The 18,571-nt window shown below is 41.4% G+C and overlaps 1 protein-coding gene across 2 annotated transcripts in view; it reads right to left on the bottom strand.

Moving 5' to 3' along the window:
* Positions 1 to 540: 540 nt before the first annotated feature.
* The window catches only part of chrm5b (cholinergic receptor, muscarinic 5b), a 66,865-nt gene continuing 48,834 nt past the window's right edge, over positions 541 to 18,571 (bottom strand). The window contains exon 2 of one of the 2 annotated variants that reach the window (XM_072569074.1): positions 541 to 2,840. In XM_072569074.1, coding sequence (XP_072425175.1) covers positions 1,113 to 2,678 — 1,566 coding nt within the window. In that variant the 5' untranslated portion in view covers positions 2,679 to 2,840 and the 3' untranslated portion in view covers positions 541 to 1,112. The remainder of the gene's footprint in view (positions 2,841 to 18,571) is intronic. The other variant, XM_072569075.1, reaches the window with a different exon arrangement.

The following is an 18,571-nucleotide window of genomic DNA, read 5'->3' as shown; positions in this document are numbered from 1 at the left end:
ACCTCTAGTTCTAATACCTGGCCTGGTTCGTTACCCAGAACCAAATCCAGTATGGCCTCACCTCTTGTTGGCTTATCTACATATTGTGTCAGGAAACTCTCCTGCACACATTGCACAAACACTGACCCATCTAACGAACTTGAGCTATAGCTTTCCCAATCAATATCAGGAAAGTTAAAGTCTCCCATGACAATCACCCTATTACTGTCACTCTTCTCCTGAATCATCTTCGCAATCCTTTCTTCAACGATTCTAGGACTATTAGGAGGCCTGTAAAAGACTTCTAACAGAGTGATCTCACCTCTCCTATTCCTAACCTCAGCCCAAACTACCTCAGATGGCAAATCTTCGTCCATCTTCCTTTCCACCGCTGTAATACTATCTTTGACAAGCAAAGCCACACCCCCCCCTCTTTTACCCCCACCTCTGACCCTACTAAAACATTTAAACCCTGGAACCTGCAACAGCCAATCCTGTCCCTGATCTAGCCATGTCTCCGTAATAGCCACAACATCGAAGTCCCAGGTACCAACCCACGCTGCAAGTTCACCTACCTTATTTCGTATACTTCTGGCATTAAAGTATACACACTTCAAGCCACTCTTCTGTTTACAGGCACCCTCCTTTAAGATTGATGCCATATTCCTAACCTCCCTACACTCCAGGTCCTGCACCCTAAAGCTACAGTCTGGGTTCCCATGCCCCTGCAGAGTTAGTTTAAAACTCTGTGTTTCATTTAACAGCCTTTCACATAGTGAAGTGTTTGCCACTGTGACATGCAAAATGTTTATGAACCTTGAGACCTAGCAATTTGTACAGGTTATCCCTGCCACTTTGACACCTTTTGTTTGAAATAGTGCTACAACAGGAAAATCTGACTCATTTCTTGTGAGATTGGCTGTATTTTTTATTGGTTTTTACGTATGCTGGTCTGTTCTATTTCCATTCCCCACAAAACAATGTCTAGGCTGTTGTCCCAATTCTGCCTCTGACCCACAAACATAAAACCCTGCCATTAATCACAAAGTGCTGTTGGTCACATGTGATGTATAAAATGAATTGCATGATTCAAATTAAATGTTGATTGTACTCTATCACGAACATTGTGTAGTTTACTTGTGGCAGCCTGATTTCTCTTCACTTCTCTTTCCCTTCCATTGAAATAATAACAATAGCTTAAATGTTTTACGAAATGTTTTGTTGCACAGAGCATAACACATTGGGTTGACTGTGCTGTTGACATAGCACAGCCAATACCCAAGATGCCACAGTGACAATGGGATACAATTTGAACAGAATGTTGAGACTAATACCATAATGTTATAAGGTGTCCAGGTGATGATGAAAGCTAGTAAGATAGCACTAAGCGTCTGGGCAGCCTTTTTTTCCTTGACCAGAACCAACCGTTTTCTTTTGGTGATCTGGATGCCAAGATTTTGATCAAGATTTCTAATAGTTCGACCTTCTGAGTCAGCAGATGAACAGAGTGTTACCTTTCCTTCTGTGCTTCCATTACTTGCATCTGAAGCTGATGAGAAACTTCCATTCTTAACAGCCAATTTACTACATTTGTAAGAAACATATTTTTTATCACTCATCTTTTTTAGGGGGGTCATCAAAGTGTTTTGATTTTCATAATCATTTATGGTAGGATGCTTACCAAAGGACATCCTTGCGTCATCCTCACCACCACACGCATTGGCCTGATTTTGCTCTTGAGATCCTGAACTGACAGATGTTGTGGCAAGCTTTTCATCATTGCCTGATGCTGGGCGATTAACAAAAGATCCCATTTTGTTACTGCTTAGCCACTGCTCTGTGACATTTGGTGTAGGCATGGATTTTAGAGTCACTGTTGTGCTCCTGTTTGAAGAAGACCATGAAACTTCGCATCTTTCCTTGTTTGAAAGTTTGTTGCCTTCACAGCCAAAACAGGACTTCAAAAGAGTCTTTTTGGACGGCGCAACTTCATTTTCAGACCCCAGATTTGTTCCTTGAAGCTCTGCCAGATCCTTAGTGCGCCTTTCTGTCTCTTTATAGATACGGCAGTATAATATTGTCATCACCGACACAGGAATATAGAAAGCAGCTATTGCTGTGCTAAAAGTAATAATGGGCTCCGATAAAAATTGTATCTGGCACTCATTTGGGTGCACTGTCCTTTCTCCAACCAGGTACTGCCAGCATACAATGGCTGGGGCCCATAATACAAAAGATATTAACCAAGCGAGTCCAATCATTATGCCAGCCCTTTTAGGTGTACGCTTAGCCCTATATGTCAAAGGGCGTGTAATTGAGAAATACCTGTCAAAGCTAATGAGGAGCAAATTCATGACAGAAGCATTACTAGCTACATAATCTAATGCCAGCCACAAATCACATGTCAGATTTCCCAGCGACCAGTAACCCATTAGAATATAAGAGGTATAGAGGTTCATTGAAAACACTCCAATGATGAGATCAGCACAGGCCAGGCTTAACAAATAATAATTGTTCACAGTCTTAAGTTGGCTGTTCACTTTGAATGAGACAATGACTAAAATGTTACCAATTATAGTTATAAAGCTTACAATTGCAGTAATGGTGGCGATTGATACTATTTTCAAAAGACTGTGTCTCTCCTCTTGATTGGAGATATTGTCATCTAGAGTCGTATTCTTTAAAAAATGTAATCCCATGATTTCAGGAACTGGAGTTTACAGTTAGAGTAAACAATGACCATTCCACTTCAATCTGCTAAACAACTTAGATGAGAAATCTCATACCCATGACATGAACTGGGGATTATAAGGATGTGATTTCTTCTGTAGGTATCTTTTCTCTTTGCCTCTTTGGTTCTACTGAAAAATAAGAAAAAGATTACAAAAATTGTTTCCTTTCTTAACCTATAATTTAAGACTATTAGACCAAAATCATAGAAGCACAAGTAGGCCATTCAGCCCATTGAGTATATTTCATCATTCAATGAGATCACAGCTGATCTGATAAAACACGACTCCACTTTCCTGCCTTTTCCCTATAATCCTTGATTCATTTACTGATAAAAAGTTTGTCTATCTTGAATATACTTAACAACTCAGACAATGGCCCTCTGTGCTAAAGAAGTCCACAATTACACAACCCTATAAGAGAAGAAATTTTTTAAATACATGACCCCTTAGTCTAAGCTTACACCCTCCCGTCCTAGACTCTTGCCCAATGCAGAAGCAACCTTTTCACATCTAACCTGTTAAGTTCTCTATCAGTATGCTTCAATAAGGCTGTCTCTCATTCTTCCATATTCCAAAGAGTACAGGTCCAATCTGTTCAACCTTTCCTCATAAGGCAGTCCACCTGTACTTGCTACCAGCCCTGTAAATCTTCTCCAGGCTGCTTTCAATGCCAGTATATATTTCCTCCAATAAGGGACTCCCACAGTATTCCAGCTGTGGGCTGACTAATGCTTTGTACAGTTTTCACAAAATCTTCCAATTTTATATTTCATTCCCTTTGAGATATAGGCCCATGTTCCATTTGCCTTCCCTATTATGTGGATGCAAGCTGTTTGTGATTCATGGATACAAACTCCAAAATCTCTCCTTTCTATAGTTTTTCTCCATTTAAATAATATTCAGCTCCTCTATTCTTCCTGCCAACATGCATAATCACTCAATTCCCCATATTATATTCCAGCTGTTAAATTTTTGCCCACTCACTTAATCTATCCATGCCCCTCGACAGATTCTTTACTTCATCCTCACCACTTGCCTCCCCACTTATTTTTCTTTAATCATCCAACATAAACTTGGCATTCACTTTCCTTGTCCAACTCATTAATATATATTGGACATAATTGTGGCCCCAGCGTCAATTCCTGTGTCACTCCACAGGTTGACATCCTGAAACTGTCACCTTAATCCAACTTGCTGTCATCTATTAGTTAGACAGTCATTTATCAATGCCAATATACAATCCCAGCACCATCAGCTCTTTTCTTATTAAGTAGCCAAATATGTGTTATCTCATCAAACACTTCCCAAAAATTCAAATATATTATTTCTACTGCTTTGCCTTTATCTATCCTGCTTGTTAATTCCTCAAAGAATTCGAGTAAATTTGTCAGACACAATTTCCCTTTCATGAAGCCATGCTGACTCATATTATGCATTTCTAAATGCTCTATTTCACATCCTTTATAAGACTTGAACATTTTCTCAAAAACTTATTTGTTTTCCAGTATCCAAATGTATCCTAAATAATCAAATGTTGTTCAATTATTTTGAATACTTTGAGCTGGTGGGTGAGCTTATAGACTTTACCTTTAAGTCAGGAGTTCTAATGACCATGACAGGTGTCTTCACAATGTGACCAAACAGTAACAATCAAAGTGTCCTTCTTGCTTTGAGGAACTTCCAGAGAAAGAAAATAAGCTAAAGTAACTAAGACACTTTAAAACATATTTTAGGTCCTTTTTCTTTTTCTAGTCGAGTATTTAACTAGTCCTTGAACTAGTAATTCAAATATCTGGTATTATTGTCAGTGTATGAAGGAATGCAAAATGTTTAATACAACATTAAAACTATTATGTAAAACCATTACTTGGAGTTAAAGGTGTTCCAGAACTATTTCCTTGCCACAGATAGCTCAAGAAAATAGCCCACATCAGAAACAGAAAATGGAATGTGCCCAGACGTTGATCATACTATGACAAAACATTGTATAATAGAGTTTCTACTTTGGATACAATCTTGAATTGCTTAGTTGGAATCACCTCTGATTATGGTATATATGGGTGATAGAAACCAATTGAACCTTCTGATACCATATTAGCCTTGTCTCAACTCTTAAGTAATGGGAGCTAACAGGTATCACCTCATCACATACAAATACCTTGCTGAAGATAAGAAAGCTATCATTGTATCTACAACAGATCATGAGTTCAGAACATATCTGGATAATAATGGTGGGCATGTGCAAAGAAATGACACCTAGACACTACAACATTTCATTTAGCATACTCTTAAGCTTGCGGATTTGCAGACAGAATGGCAAAAGATCTCTGCCTTAGGCCTTCAGCCATGATACACCAAAAGCCTGGAAACTAGAACTCCACAGACTGGAATCTTCATTGTCACAATCAGTAGCATAGAAATTGTATTGAAGCGACTCAGAGACCCTTGGAGGAAAGTTTCTTTCTATTATACTTGCTGCAACTTTCAATTTGAAATGTTGTCCCCTATAATCATAAATATTAAAAGTATTACAATGCTGAACAAAGAGACCTTGGAGTGCAGGCTTATAATTCCTTGAAAGTGGAGTCACAGGTAGATAGGATAGTGAAGAAGACATTTGGTATGCTTTATTTTATTAGTTAGAGCATTGGGTAAAGGAGTTGGGAGGTCATATTGCGGCTGTACAGGACATTGGTTATGCCACTTTTGGAATATTGTGTGCAATTCTGGTCTACCTCCTATAGGAAGGATGTTGTGAACTTTGAAAGGGTTCTGAAAAGATTTACAAGGAGGTTGCCTGGTTTGGAGGGTTTGAGCTATAAGGAGAAACTGAAAAGGCTGGGGTTGCTTTCCCTGGACAATCAGAGGCCAAAGGTGACCTTATAGAAGTTTATAAGATCATGACAGGCATCGATAGATAAATAGACAAAGTCTTTTCCTTGGTTTGGTGAGTCCAGAATTAGGGGGCATAGGTTTAGGGTGAGAGGGGAAAGATTTAGAAGGGACCTAAGGAGCAACTTTTTCATGTAAAAGCTGGTGATGGTCCATATATAGAATGAGCTGCCAGAGGAAGTGGTGGAGGTTGGTACAATTACAACACTTAAAAGGCATCTGGATGGGTATATGAATAGAAAGGGTTGAGAGAGATATGAGCCAAGTGCTGGCAAATGGGACTAGATTAGGTTGGGATATCTGGTTGGCATGGACAGGTTGGAACGAAGGGTCTGTTTCCATGCCGTACATCTCCATGACTCTATAAATTGATGCTCATAAGAATAAACATGCTGTGCAGTAGGAGTTGCGAGTTACTTTAGTTATAACACAGAAACAAAATATCTAAATATACTTCTATTAGGTTTCGGCTTCTGTTGGTAGGGGTTAGCTTTTGAACTATACAACCTATTTAGCTATTCATATACAAATTGAATGTGTAAGAATATTTGAGGATTTCTATCTGCTTACATTACAGACACTTTGTATATATTTTTAAGTATTACTCACTGTGTACATTCTGTATTAGTTTGATATAATTTTGTTGAAAGTTATAACCAACTTTGCAATCTGTTTTTAACAGTAAGTAGCTATTTTAAAATAGCAACAGCCACAGTAAAGCATATTGCCCATCAGGTCTCCAAATAACAGACAGTTATTTAAAAGTGAATGATCCAATAGGACACAGACACAGTCACAGTCACAGTCACAGTCAGATGATTGTCTAATTTAATTAAAAATTCACACAAAATTAGCAAAATGTAAGACAATGAGTTATTCGTGGAACCTAAATGGGCATCAAGAAATGACTGGGCATTGCACATGCCTCACCTAGCCAATCAGAGTCTAAATCATGCACTGATTGGACCAATCAGACTTCAGGGATACTACTGGGTGCTGCTGTGATTGTGGTTCAGAAAGAGTTAATAGGACCTGTGACTCAATAGTACATGTGCAGAACACAGAAAGAAAACAGCAAGAATTTTGGACAAGAAGCACCCTAGCCAACCAAGGATGACTATTCCATTGTGAATAAGATAAATTTATTGCCTTGTTATGGATCATTTTCGCTGTACTTGTTTAATTGCTTAATAAATTTGCAAACCTTGTCCAAACACACTCATAGCTGGAGTGTTTTTGTATTTGGTCAGACACTGAGTCTCAAAATTAACGTTAAATTGGATTTCAAAATTTTATAGTATGGAGTTACGCTGAATTTTCTTTAACTTCCTGTAACAGTACTTTATTTATTTGATGAATAAAAGTACATATCTTGAAAAAAAGAACTTTTAAATAATTCAGGTACCAGTGGCTTCACAGTTAAATCTTGACTGTCTTCTTACACTTTCCAATAGAGATCACTGAAGAAATTACTCCCGAGAACATCACTTCATTGTGGTACATGGCTATTCAGATGATCATATGGCTCAGTGGGTCTGTTTCTGTGTTGAAAATTTTAGGTCAAGCCCCTTCCCAGGACTTGTTATCATGAAAGGATTGTTCATGACATGGTCAAATAAATTGGGCCAGATCTTCTCATGAAATAACAGCACCAGTGAGCTGCAGAAACACTGCTATACACACTAGAAATTCAAATGTGTATGCCTTTTAGTTGTCTAGAAAGTATAACTATCCCCATGCCAATGGACTATTGGGGCTGCTGAGAGGAACATATGAATATTTCTCACACGAAGCATAGCTTTGGAGACTTAGGCTTACTACACAATACCTACCATAGAATTATTATACTGTCTAATCCCTGGTGTGGCTCTGTGATCATCAGCAGAGCTCAGCTCAACTGTCCAGCTTCTGAGTTGAGCTTCTCTCACTCATTTACCCACTTAAAACCTTTGAGTTCTTTAAACACTTCCCTAGATGCAGCAGCTAATGTAGCCACAACAAAGGTGCTTGTTCCAGGTGCTGCTGTGGATGGCTGTATTGAAGCATCACTGTTAAAACCATACAGGAAGATTTGACTAAAATGATACAAAAAGATCTGGGGTGGAGGAGTTGTGGGGATGAGCACAGGAGGGGGCCATTGATCTTCATGGTCAATCACATTTACTCCATAATCGTTGCTGACGAAACATCTAGGCAGGTGCTGTGGGAGGTAATCAACCTGCTAATCCTTCTGATATGACCGTGGAAGCTTCGTTAACCGTATGAGGCAGAGTGATGCCTCTCAAGCTATTACCCTTTGTGTCTCTTTTGTGGAGAGGGGGACAGAATAGAGAGGGGCTCTGAGTGGACTGCAACTGATTGTAAATGGGCACAACTAAGCACTGACAACATTTTGAGTACCCTATGACTACAAATACCACATCACAAGTTACATTTATACATGAGAATTGAATTGTAAAATGAATACATGCTTACATTTTTTCTTTATTTATGGGCTTTAGGTGTCATGCCAGATTATTGCCCATCCCTAATTACCCTTGAGAAGGGGCAATGAGCTCCCAATTTGAACTGCTGCAGTTTTGCAGCAGTTAAATCTAGATGTGGACTACTTCAGTATCTGAGGAGTTGTGAATGGGCTGACCTTTGTGCAATCGTTGGCGAACATCCCCACTTTTGATGGAGGGAGGCTCATTGTTGAAGCAGCTGAACATGGTTGGGCCTAGGACGCTACCCTGAGGAACTGCTGTTGAGATGTCCTGGAGCTGAGTTAACTGACCTCCAAGTATCACGACCATCTTCCTATGCGCCAGGTATGACTCCAACTCACAGAAAGATTTCCCCCATTTACCATCGACTCTAGTTTTGCCTGAGTTCCTTCATGCCATATGGTCACATGCTATGTTGATGTCAAGGGCAATTGCTCTCACTTCACCTCTGGAATTCAGCTCTTTTGTCTATGTTTGAACCAAGGCTATAATGAGGTCAGGAGCTGAGTGGCCCTGGTGTAATCCAAACTGGGCATCACTGAGCAGGATATTGCCGAACAGGAGCTGCTTGATAGCATTATTGATGACACCTTCCATCACCTTACTGATGCTTGAGAGTAGACTGATGGCATGGTAATTGACTAGGTTGGATTTATCCTGCATTTTATGAACAAGACATTTATGAGCAATTCTTTTCATTGTCATATAGATGCCAGTGTTATAACACACTGGAAGAGCTTGGTTAGGAGTGCAGCAAGTTCTGGAGCACAAATCTTCAGTACAATTGCCAGAATTGAATTGAATTGAATTGAATTTATTGTCACACGTACAGAGGCACAGTGAAAAGCTTTGTCTTGCGAGCAATAAGGCAGACTACAGAGTTAAGTAGCATAGATAAGTAAATAATCGGTAAACAGCAGCAAAAACAAAAACACAGGTGCAGGTAAATGTTAAGAGTTTGTGAGTCCATTCAGTATTCTAACAACAGTAGGGTAGAAACTGTTTCAAAACTGGCTGGTGCATGTGTTCAGGCTTCTGTACCTTCTTCTCGATGGTAGAGGTTGTAGAAAAACATTGCCAGGGTGGGATGGATCTTTGAGAATGCTGGCAGCCTTTCCTTGACAGCGGACCTGGTAGATGGATTCTATAGATGGAAGGTTGGCCTTTGTGATTGTCCGGGCCAAGTTCACCACTCTCTGTAACCGTCTCCGATCTTGAATGGTCCAGTTGCCATACCAGGTAGTGATACATTCAGACAGAATGCTCTCGATGGCAAACCTATAAAAGTTGGCAAGGGCCCATTGTTGTCAGGGCCCATTGCCTTTGCACTAGCCAGTGCCTCCAATCTTTTCATCACAAAGAGTGAATCAAATTAACTGAAGACTGATATCACGATGCTGGGGACCACTTGAGGAAGCCAAAATGGATTATCTATTCGGCATTTCTGGATGAAGATTGTTGCGAATGATTCAGCCTTATCTTTTGCACTCCAGTCATAGAGCTATAAAGCACAGAAACAGACCCTTCAGCCCAACTCGTCCATGCTGACCAGGTTTCCTAAACTGAAATGGTCTCATTTGCCTGTGTTTGGTCCATATCCCTCTAAATCTTTCCGACCCACATGCCTATCCAAATGTCTTTGAGGTGTTGCAATGTACTTGCCTCTACCACTTCCTCTGGCAGCTCATTCCATATACTGTACACACCAACCTGTGTGAAAAAGTTGCCTTTCTGGTCTCTTTTAAATCTTTCCCCTCTCACCTTAAACCTATGCCCTCTCACCTAGAGAAAAACACCTTGGCTATTCACCTAATCTATACCCTTCAAGATTTTATGAACCTCTATAAGATGCACTGTAGAAATTCATCAAGGTTCCTTAGAGAGCATCTTCTAAGCACAACTGTGACCATCTAGAATTGGTAATACTAAATTGCCCATAGTGTTCAAGGATGTGTAGGTTAGGTATATTAGTCAGGGGAAATGTAGAGTAATAAGATAAGGGTCTGGGTGGGTTACTCTTTGGAGGGTCAGTGTGGACTTGTTGGACCGAATGGCCTGTTTCTAAAAAAAAGGACAGAGGCAGAAGATGCATGGGAACATTAATAAGTTCCACTCCAGACTCCACACTATCCTGACTTGGAAACGTATTGCTGTTCCTTCACTGTCACAGTCAAAATCCTGGCACTCTCTCCCTATTAGCGCTGTGGGTGTAGCTATAACCCAAGGACTCCAGCAGTACACAAAGCCAGCTCACCACACTTTTTGAACTATAATTAATAACGTGAAATAAATGCAATCCTAACCAAAGAAATCCACATCCCATGAATGAATAACACGAAAACCTTCAGGTGACTTCTATAATTGCAGTTTCATTTTGAGGTCAGTAGCTGAGAAAACTGGACCAGGGTCAAGAGTTGTTGCAATTCTTCTGCCAGGTCAATCAAAATAGTTTTAAAGCAATGTACACAATTACCCTATACACCTCCATCCCCCATCACGAAGGCCTCAAAGCCCTCTGCTTCTTCCTTTCCCACCGAACCAACTTCCACTGACACTCTCCTTCGACTGACTGAACTGGTCCTCACCCTTAACAACTTCTCCTTCCAATCCTCCCACTTCCTCCAAACCAAAGGAGTAGCCATGAGCACCCGCATGGGCCCCAGCTATGCCTGCCTCTTCGTTGGATATGTGGAACAGTCCATCTTCCACAGCTACACTGGCACCACCCCCCACCTTTTCCTCCGCTACATTGATGACTGTATCGGCGCTACCTCATGCTCCCAGGAGGTTGAACAGTTCATCCACTTTATTAACACCTTCCACCCCGACCTCAAATTTACCTGGACCATCTCAGGCTCTGCCCTCCCCTTCCTAGACCTCTCCATCTCTATCTTGGACGACCGACTCAACACGGACGTATACTATAAACTGACTGACTCCCACAGCTACCTAGACTACACCTCCTCCCACCCTGGCCCCTGTAAAAATGCCATCCCATATTCCCTATCCTTTGTCTCCGCTGCATCTGCTCCCAGGAGGACCAATTCCAATACCGAACAACCCAGATGGCCTCCTTCTTCAAAGACCGCAATTTCCCCTCAGATGTGCTTGACGATGCTCTCCACCGCATCTCTTCCACTTCCCACTCCTCCGCCCTTGAACCCTGCCCCTCCAATCGCCACCAGGACTGAACCCCACTAGTCCTCACCTACCACCCCACCAACCTCCAGATACATCGGATCATCCTTCGTCATTTCCACCACCTCCAAACGGACCCCACCACCAAGGATATATTTCCCTCCCCACCCCTATCAGCGTTCCAGAAAGACCACTCTCTCTGCGACTCCCTTCTCAGATCCACACTCCCCACCAACCCAACCTCCGCTCCCGGCACCTTTCCTGGGAGACCATGGGGATGTCATGGCAACCCATGGCCAGACCATGGCAACACGACGCCTGGAGGAAGAGCGACTCATCTTCCACCTAGGAACCCTCCAACCACAGGGGATGAATACAGTTTTCTCCAGCTTTCTCATTTCCCCTCCCCCCACCTTTTCACAGTCCCAACCCTCAGATTCAGCACCGCCTTCTTGACCTGCAATCTTCTTCCCGACCTCTCCGCCCCCACCCCCTCTCCGGCCTATCACCCTCACCTTAACCTCCTTCCACCTATCGCATTCCCAACGCCCCTCCCCCAAGTCCCTCCTCCCTACCTTTTATCTTAGCCTGCTTGGCACACCCTCCTCATTCCTGAAGAAGGGCTTATGCTCGAAACGTCGATTCTCCTGCTCCTTGGATGCTGCCTGACCTGCTGCACTTTTCCAGCAACATATTTTTAAGCTCTGATCTCCAGCATCTGCAGTCCTCACTTTCTCTTACTTACTGTACATTCACAGTCACATCCAGTCAATGGCCTGAGTACTAACAGTTTGAATGTTACAGGTCATTCAAGGCAAGTTTGTGATGCTTCACAAATGTACACATGCTGGCTGAATGCAATTATGAATCTTATGAACTGTAATCATACACATGTTACCTGCCAAAAACACAGAAATCCCTTTTGTTAATTTGCCAACAGAATTTGAAGACAGAAAGTTGGGAAATGACTGTAAACTTAATCAAACTAATTTTCCTCATGGCTAAGGAAACAAGTGTATGATTTACTACAGCACTCTGAGAGATCAGGAAATCGTTGATGCATTCCTTGATTTCTGAGCTTTACCAAATCTTAGTTAGAAAGTAGCAAAGATGCCACGGTTGACTATGGTCACAGGAGGATACAAGAATTATGAGAGTCATTCAGCTCCCTGAGTTTTTTCCACCATTGAATAAAGATTATGACTGATTTGACCATTGCCTCAATTTATCTTTCCTGTCTGAACCACCTCTCTATCCCTCTCACAATGGTCAACTCTCTTGGCTTCTTTGTCAATCAAAGTTTCCACTGCTCTCTGGTGAACAGAATTCTGCAGAATAAAGGTTTTATTCAGTGCCATTTTCTTGCCAGATAACAGGGCTGCTTTCTCATTACAGAGGTGACTGGTAGTGGTTTAACCCAGGGGTCACCACAGCTAAGGTGAGTGGAGAAGTTGAGAAAGACGTTCCTTCAATGGTAGCTTCAACTGGTGTAGGAACTCAATCCTCACTGTTGGCACAAACCAGCCATCCAGCCAACTGAACTAACTGACCTCTTGGCAACATAACAACTTTAATTGAGGTGGGGACATTTGTGGAACCCCCTACCCCAGTAAGTTGTTCAATTGCCCACCACTATTGACAACTGGATGTAGCAGGACTTCAGACCTTAGATCTGACCCATTGGTTGTGAAATCACTTAGCTCTGTCTATCACTTGCTGTTTATGTTGTTTGACATGCAAGTAGTCCTGTTTTGTACCTTCACCTGGTTGACATCTCATTTTCACTTATGCCTTTTGCCATTCCTGATATGCCCTTCTACACTTTTCAACTAACCAGGGTTGAATCATAGAATCCCTACAGTGTGGTAAGAGGCTATTCGTCAATCGAGTCTGCATCCTTCGAAGAGCATGTCACACAGATTCCCCCAGCCTTATCCTGTAATCCCAACATTTAGCATGGCCAATCCACCTAACCTGCACATCTTTGGACTGTAGGAAGCTACCACTCAGTATAAATACACACAGACATGGGGAAGACTCCACACAGTCACCAATGGTGGGAATTGAACCCAGGTCCCTGACACAGTGGGGCAGCAGTGCTGGCTACTGAGCCTACATCCTGCCCGTGGTTTGATCCCATGGCTCAATGGTAATCATTATTGATTAAGTCCATGGGTTAGTTCATTAACATCAGTGAAACACATTACAAGTAATGAGCAAGCATTACTATGAACCAACTGACTTCTGTGGTATGTACAGCTTGCAGATACAAAGCAGACTAACTGCCAGACAGACTTCAACATTGTATATACACAACACATGGAGATCTTGAAGGTGGTCTCTCTTAAAGGCAATATACCCAAAGAATAGAGCTGACCTTGCTGTCTCCAGAAAAGACAAAACAGCCAGGCCCACCCATTCCAGGAAGGTACCCGAGAGTCAACAGTGTGTGCATGCAAAATAACTTCAGCTGCAGAACACCATTTGGGCAATCCATGAATAATCATTTTCTCCTGACTTTAATTATCACTTGGCCGCAATACTTTTAAGATAACATTTGCTGCTTTTTCATATTTCTTTCTTCTCCATGCGTGTGTGTGTGTGTGAGAGAGAGAGAGAGAGAGAGTGTAATGGGGTATATAGATCTGTGAGAGGGTGCATATGTGGCTGTGAGTGTGGGGGGTGTATGTGTGAGCAGATGAGAGAGCTTGTGTATGATAGAGGGTCTGCGTGAGTGTGTATGCTTGTGTGTGTGTGAAAGAGAGATTATCTTTGCGCCTTTGTTTGAGCAAGTTTTAATTGCAATAAACTAGCTAATAAACACAGTCCAATATCAATGTAATGAGCAATATCACTGCACCAATTAAATTAAATCTTTGTTATGACCAATGACGGACTGGGACAGGGGAAGGAATCAGTGTCCCTTCAATCTCAGTTGTAACAGTATACGTAAACTGTGTGAGATGTAGATTAGGACATTCACATCCTGAAAGGATTGAATAGAATTGATTACAACCAAACTTGAACATTCAAAATGCTGCACTTGGTGACAAATTATTGTTAGGCCAAAAATATTCTTTTGAATGATTGGTATGCTGTATTTATTCAATGATAGTTTATTGTGCTCAAAGAATCCTTCAGATTAGACTTAAAATTTTAGGTTTGGCATTTAGGAAGGACCCCTGCTTCAAGTGTCTCTTCAGATCAGCTGGAGTGACAGGCATGATAATTAATTAATTTTAGAAATCATTAAGGGGTATACAACATCGGATTATTTAACAGGTTACATACGGCTAGCAACCTTCGGTGAGAGCCTGCTGAACAGACACGATTTCTGCTCCACTTGTATTTTTTTCAAATAATTCTTTTATTATTTTTCCGTCATAATGTAACAGGTTTCTTGTTGGTGCTATGATTTGTCAGTATGCTATATCTGTATATTCAATACGATAAAAGTTCTTTTCATTTTGATAATAAAAGAGATGAAGGAGCAATATTGTCCCAAGTGAAATAGAGTCATAGAGTCATAGAGATGTACAGCACGGAAACAGACCCTTTGGTCCAACCCGTCCATGCCGACCAGATATCCCAACCTAATCTAGTCCCACCTGCCAGCACCCAGCCCATATCCCTCTAAACCCTTCCTATTCATATACCCATTCAGATGCCTTTTAAATGTTGCAATTGTACCAGCCTTCACCACTGCCTCTGACAGTTCATCTACACACGTATCACCCTCTGCATGAAAACGTTGCCCCTTAGGTCTCTTTTATACCTCTCCCCTCTCACCCTAAACCTATGCCCTTCTAGTTCTGGACTCCCCCACCGTAGGGAAGAGACTTTGTCTATTTGTCATATCCATGCCCCTCAAGATTTTATAAACCTCTGTAAGGTCACCCCTCAGCCTCTGATGTTTCAGGGAAAAAAGCCCCTGCCTATTCAACCTCTCCCTGTAGCTCAAATCCTCCAACCCTGGCAACATCCTTGTAGATTTTTACTGAACCCTTTTAAGTTTCACAACATCATTCTGAAAGGAAGGAGAGCAGGATTGCAGAACTAATGTCCTGTATAGCCACAACATGACCTCCTAACTCCTGTTCCAATACTTTGACCAATAAAGTAAAGCATACCTTCTTCACTATCCTATCCACCTGCGACTCCACTTCCAAGGAGCTATAAACCTGCATTCCAAGGTCTCTTTGTTCAGCAACACTCTCTAGGACCTCCCCATTAAGTGTATAAGTCCTGTTAAGATTTGTTTTCCCAAAGTGCAGCACCTCGCAATTATCTAAATTAAACTCCATTTGCCACTCCTCAGCCCGTTGGCTCATCTGATCAAGAACCCATTGTGACCTGAGGTAACCCTCTTCGCTGTCCGGTGCACCGCCAATTTTGGTGTCATAGAGTCATAGAGTTATAGAGATGTACAGCACAGAAACAGACCCATCGGTCCAACTCGTCCTTGCCGAACAGATATCCGAACCTAATTTCATCCCATTTGCCAGCACTTGGCCCATATCCCTCTAAACCCTTCCTATTCATATACCCATCCAGATGCCTGGAATATGCTGTAATATTGCCAACCTTTACCACTTCCTCTGACAGCTCATCCCATACATGCACCCTTTGCCCCTAACGTCCCTTTTAAATCTTTCTCCTCTCACCTTAAACCTATGCACTCTAGTTCTGAACTCCCCCACCCCAGGGAAAAGGCCTTGTCTATTTATGCTATCCATGCCCCCTCATGATTTTATAAACCTCTATAAGATGATCCCTCAGCCTCCGTCATCTGTAAAATTACTAACTATTTTGCTTTTGCTCATATCCAAATCATTTATATGATCCTTGTGGCTCTCTACTTGTCACAGGCCTCCAGTCTGACAAACAACCCTCTACCACCACCCTCTGTCTTCTACCTTTGAGCCAGTTCTATATCTATAGCTTTCCCAGTATTCTATGAGATCTAACTTTGCTAACCAGTCTCTCGTGAGAAATCTTGTCGAACGCCTTACTGAAGTCATATAGATCAAGTCCACCACTCTGCCTTCATCAATCCTCTTTGTTACTTCTTCAAAAAACTCAATCAAGTTTGTGAGACATGATTTCCCACGCACAAAGCCACGTTGACTATCCTTAATCAGTCCTTGCCTTTCCACTTACATGTACACCCTGTCCCTCAGGATTCCCTGCAACAACTTGCCCACCACCGATGTCAGGCTCACTGGTCTATAGTTCCCTGGCTTGTCCTTACCACCCTTCTTAAACAGTGGCACCACGTTAGCCAACCTCCAGTCTTCCGGCACCTCATCTGTGACTATTGATGATACAAATATCTTAACAAGGGACCCAGCAATCACTTCTCTAGCTTCCCACAGAGTTCTAGGGTACACCAGATCAGGTCATGGGAATTTATCCACTTTTATGTGTTTCAAGACATCTAGCACTTCCTCCTCTGTAATATGGACATCTTCCAAAATGTCACCATCTATTTCCTTGCATTCTATATCTTGCACGTCCTTTTTCACTGTAAACACAGATGCAAAATACTCATTTAGTATCTCCCACATCTCCTGTGGCTCTACACAAAGGCCTCCTTGCTGATCTTTGAAGGTGATCTCAAAATGTACTTGGAGCTCAGCCATTATCCACTTAGAGTCTGCTTTGCCAATCAACTAAATCATGACTGATCTGTATTTCAACTACATTTATTAAGCATATTGCTTAATACCTTCAGCTTTTTAAAATTCCTGAGCAAGGGGTGGATGCAGATACAATTAAACATTTAAAATTAAAAATTAAAAAAATTGGATAAGTTCATGAATAGCAAGGCTTTGGAGGGATATGGGCCAGGAGCAGGCAGGGTGGGGCTAGTTTAATTTGGGTTGAAAAATGTGGTGCTGGAAAAACACAGCAGGCCAGGCAGCATCCGAGGAGCAGGAGAATCGACGATTCGGGCATAAGCTTTTCTTCCTGATGAAAGGCTATGCCCGAAATGTTGATTCTCCTGCTCCTCGGATGCTGCCTGGCCCGCTGTGTTTTACCAGCACCCCATTTTTCAAATCTGGTCTCCAGCATCTGCAGTCCTCACTTTCTCCTAGTTTAATTTGGGATTATGTTCAGCATGGACTGGTTGGACCAAAGGGTCTATTTCCGTGCTGTATGATTCTATAACTTTATGACTTTATAATGGACTATAACTTTTATACAAGAATTTCAGAATTCTCAAATAGATGCACTATATCACCTCTGTATCAAATATTAGATACTCACAGGCTTGATGTACCTTCCTCTGAGCAAAAAATGATTCTAGTTGAATCAGAAAGAATGTCGTTTCCACATTCCAAAATGAATGGGTCTTATATACATGTCTCAAGACTGCACTTATATATATAATAGGTTTGGTTTCGAATGGAGGATTGAACAGAATGTTGCTGATTGAGCAGAACTGCATGTCACTGACATACACGGTGGTTATAGAGCCATAGATCATACAGCCCAAAAACAAACCCTTCAGTCTAACTTGTCCGTCCCGACCAAGTCTTCCAAATTAAACTAACCCCACCTTGCCTGCATTTGTCCCATATTCCTCTAAGCCTTTCCTATTCATGTACCCACCCAAATGTCTTTTCAATGTTGTAACTGTACCTGCATGGTTGGCAGAACTACGATCAGAATTTAACAGGTGTCAACCAAATAAGTGCTTGTTGCCAATGCTACTTTCCTACTGCGGCTTGCTCCAACTCTTTGTACTGTATAACAGTACTCGGCATTGACTTCCTCATGAATTGTCATCGATAGGGATCATTATGTAACAAACTTTTCTGGAGAAGTGACAGCTGAATTGAATCAAAAACTTGAATGAGCTTAAACTAATTCTTCTTGTTAACATGGGAATTATGATCTTATCACTTCCAGTTTAATTTGTGATGCACATCTACAGGTCATTAAAAGTGTTTGTTATATAATTAGTTTGCTGTTACTATTTGGCTGCCACCTGTAATTGAAATCAAAATATTAAAAACGTAAGCAATTATTTTTAGAAAATAACAGGGTAAATCTGGTGGAAATATTTTACCTCTATATCCTGGAGGTTTTTTCTTTTTTTTGTCAAGCAGATTGTTAAAGGGTCCTTTCCTCAATATTGGACCAAATCTGATCCGAGAATGTTAAGTTGATGTTAATGAGTCAGTCTATATATTCAGTGGAGAACTTGGCCAGCAATGGGAGAGGTGTAACTTAGCATAATGTCTGAGCATTATTGATTTGCTCATCGAATTGGGAAGAGATAAGTGCTCATAACTTTTACACAATGATAAAAGCTTAGTCCTGGCTGAACTTTTAACA

Source organism: Chiloscyllium punctatum, chromosome 4 (assembly GCF_047496795.1).
Source record: "Chiloscyllium punctatum isolate Juve2018m chromosome 4, sChiPun1.3, whole genome shotgun sequence".
NCBI lineage: Eukaryota > Metazoa > Chordata > Chondrichthyes > Orectolobiformes > Hemiscylliidae > Chiloscyllium > Chiloscyllium punctatum.
The sequence above is the reverse complement of the archived record's forward strand: the minus strand, read 5'-3'. Positions and strand labels throughout refer to the sequence as shown.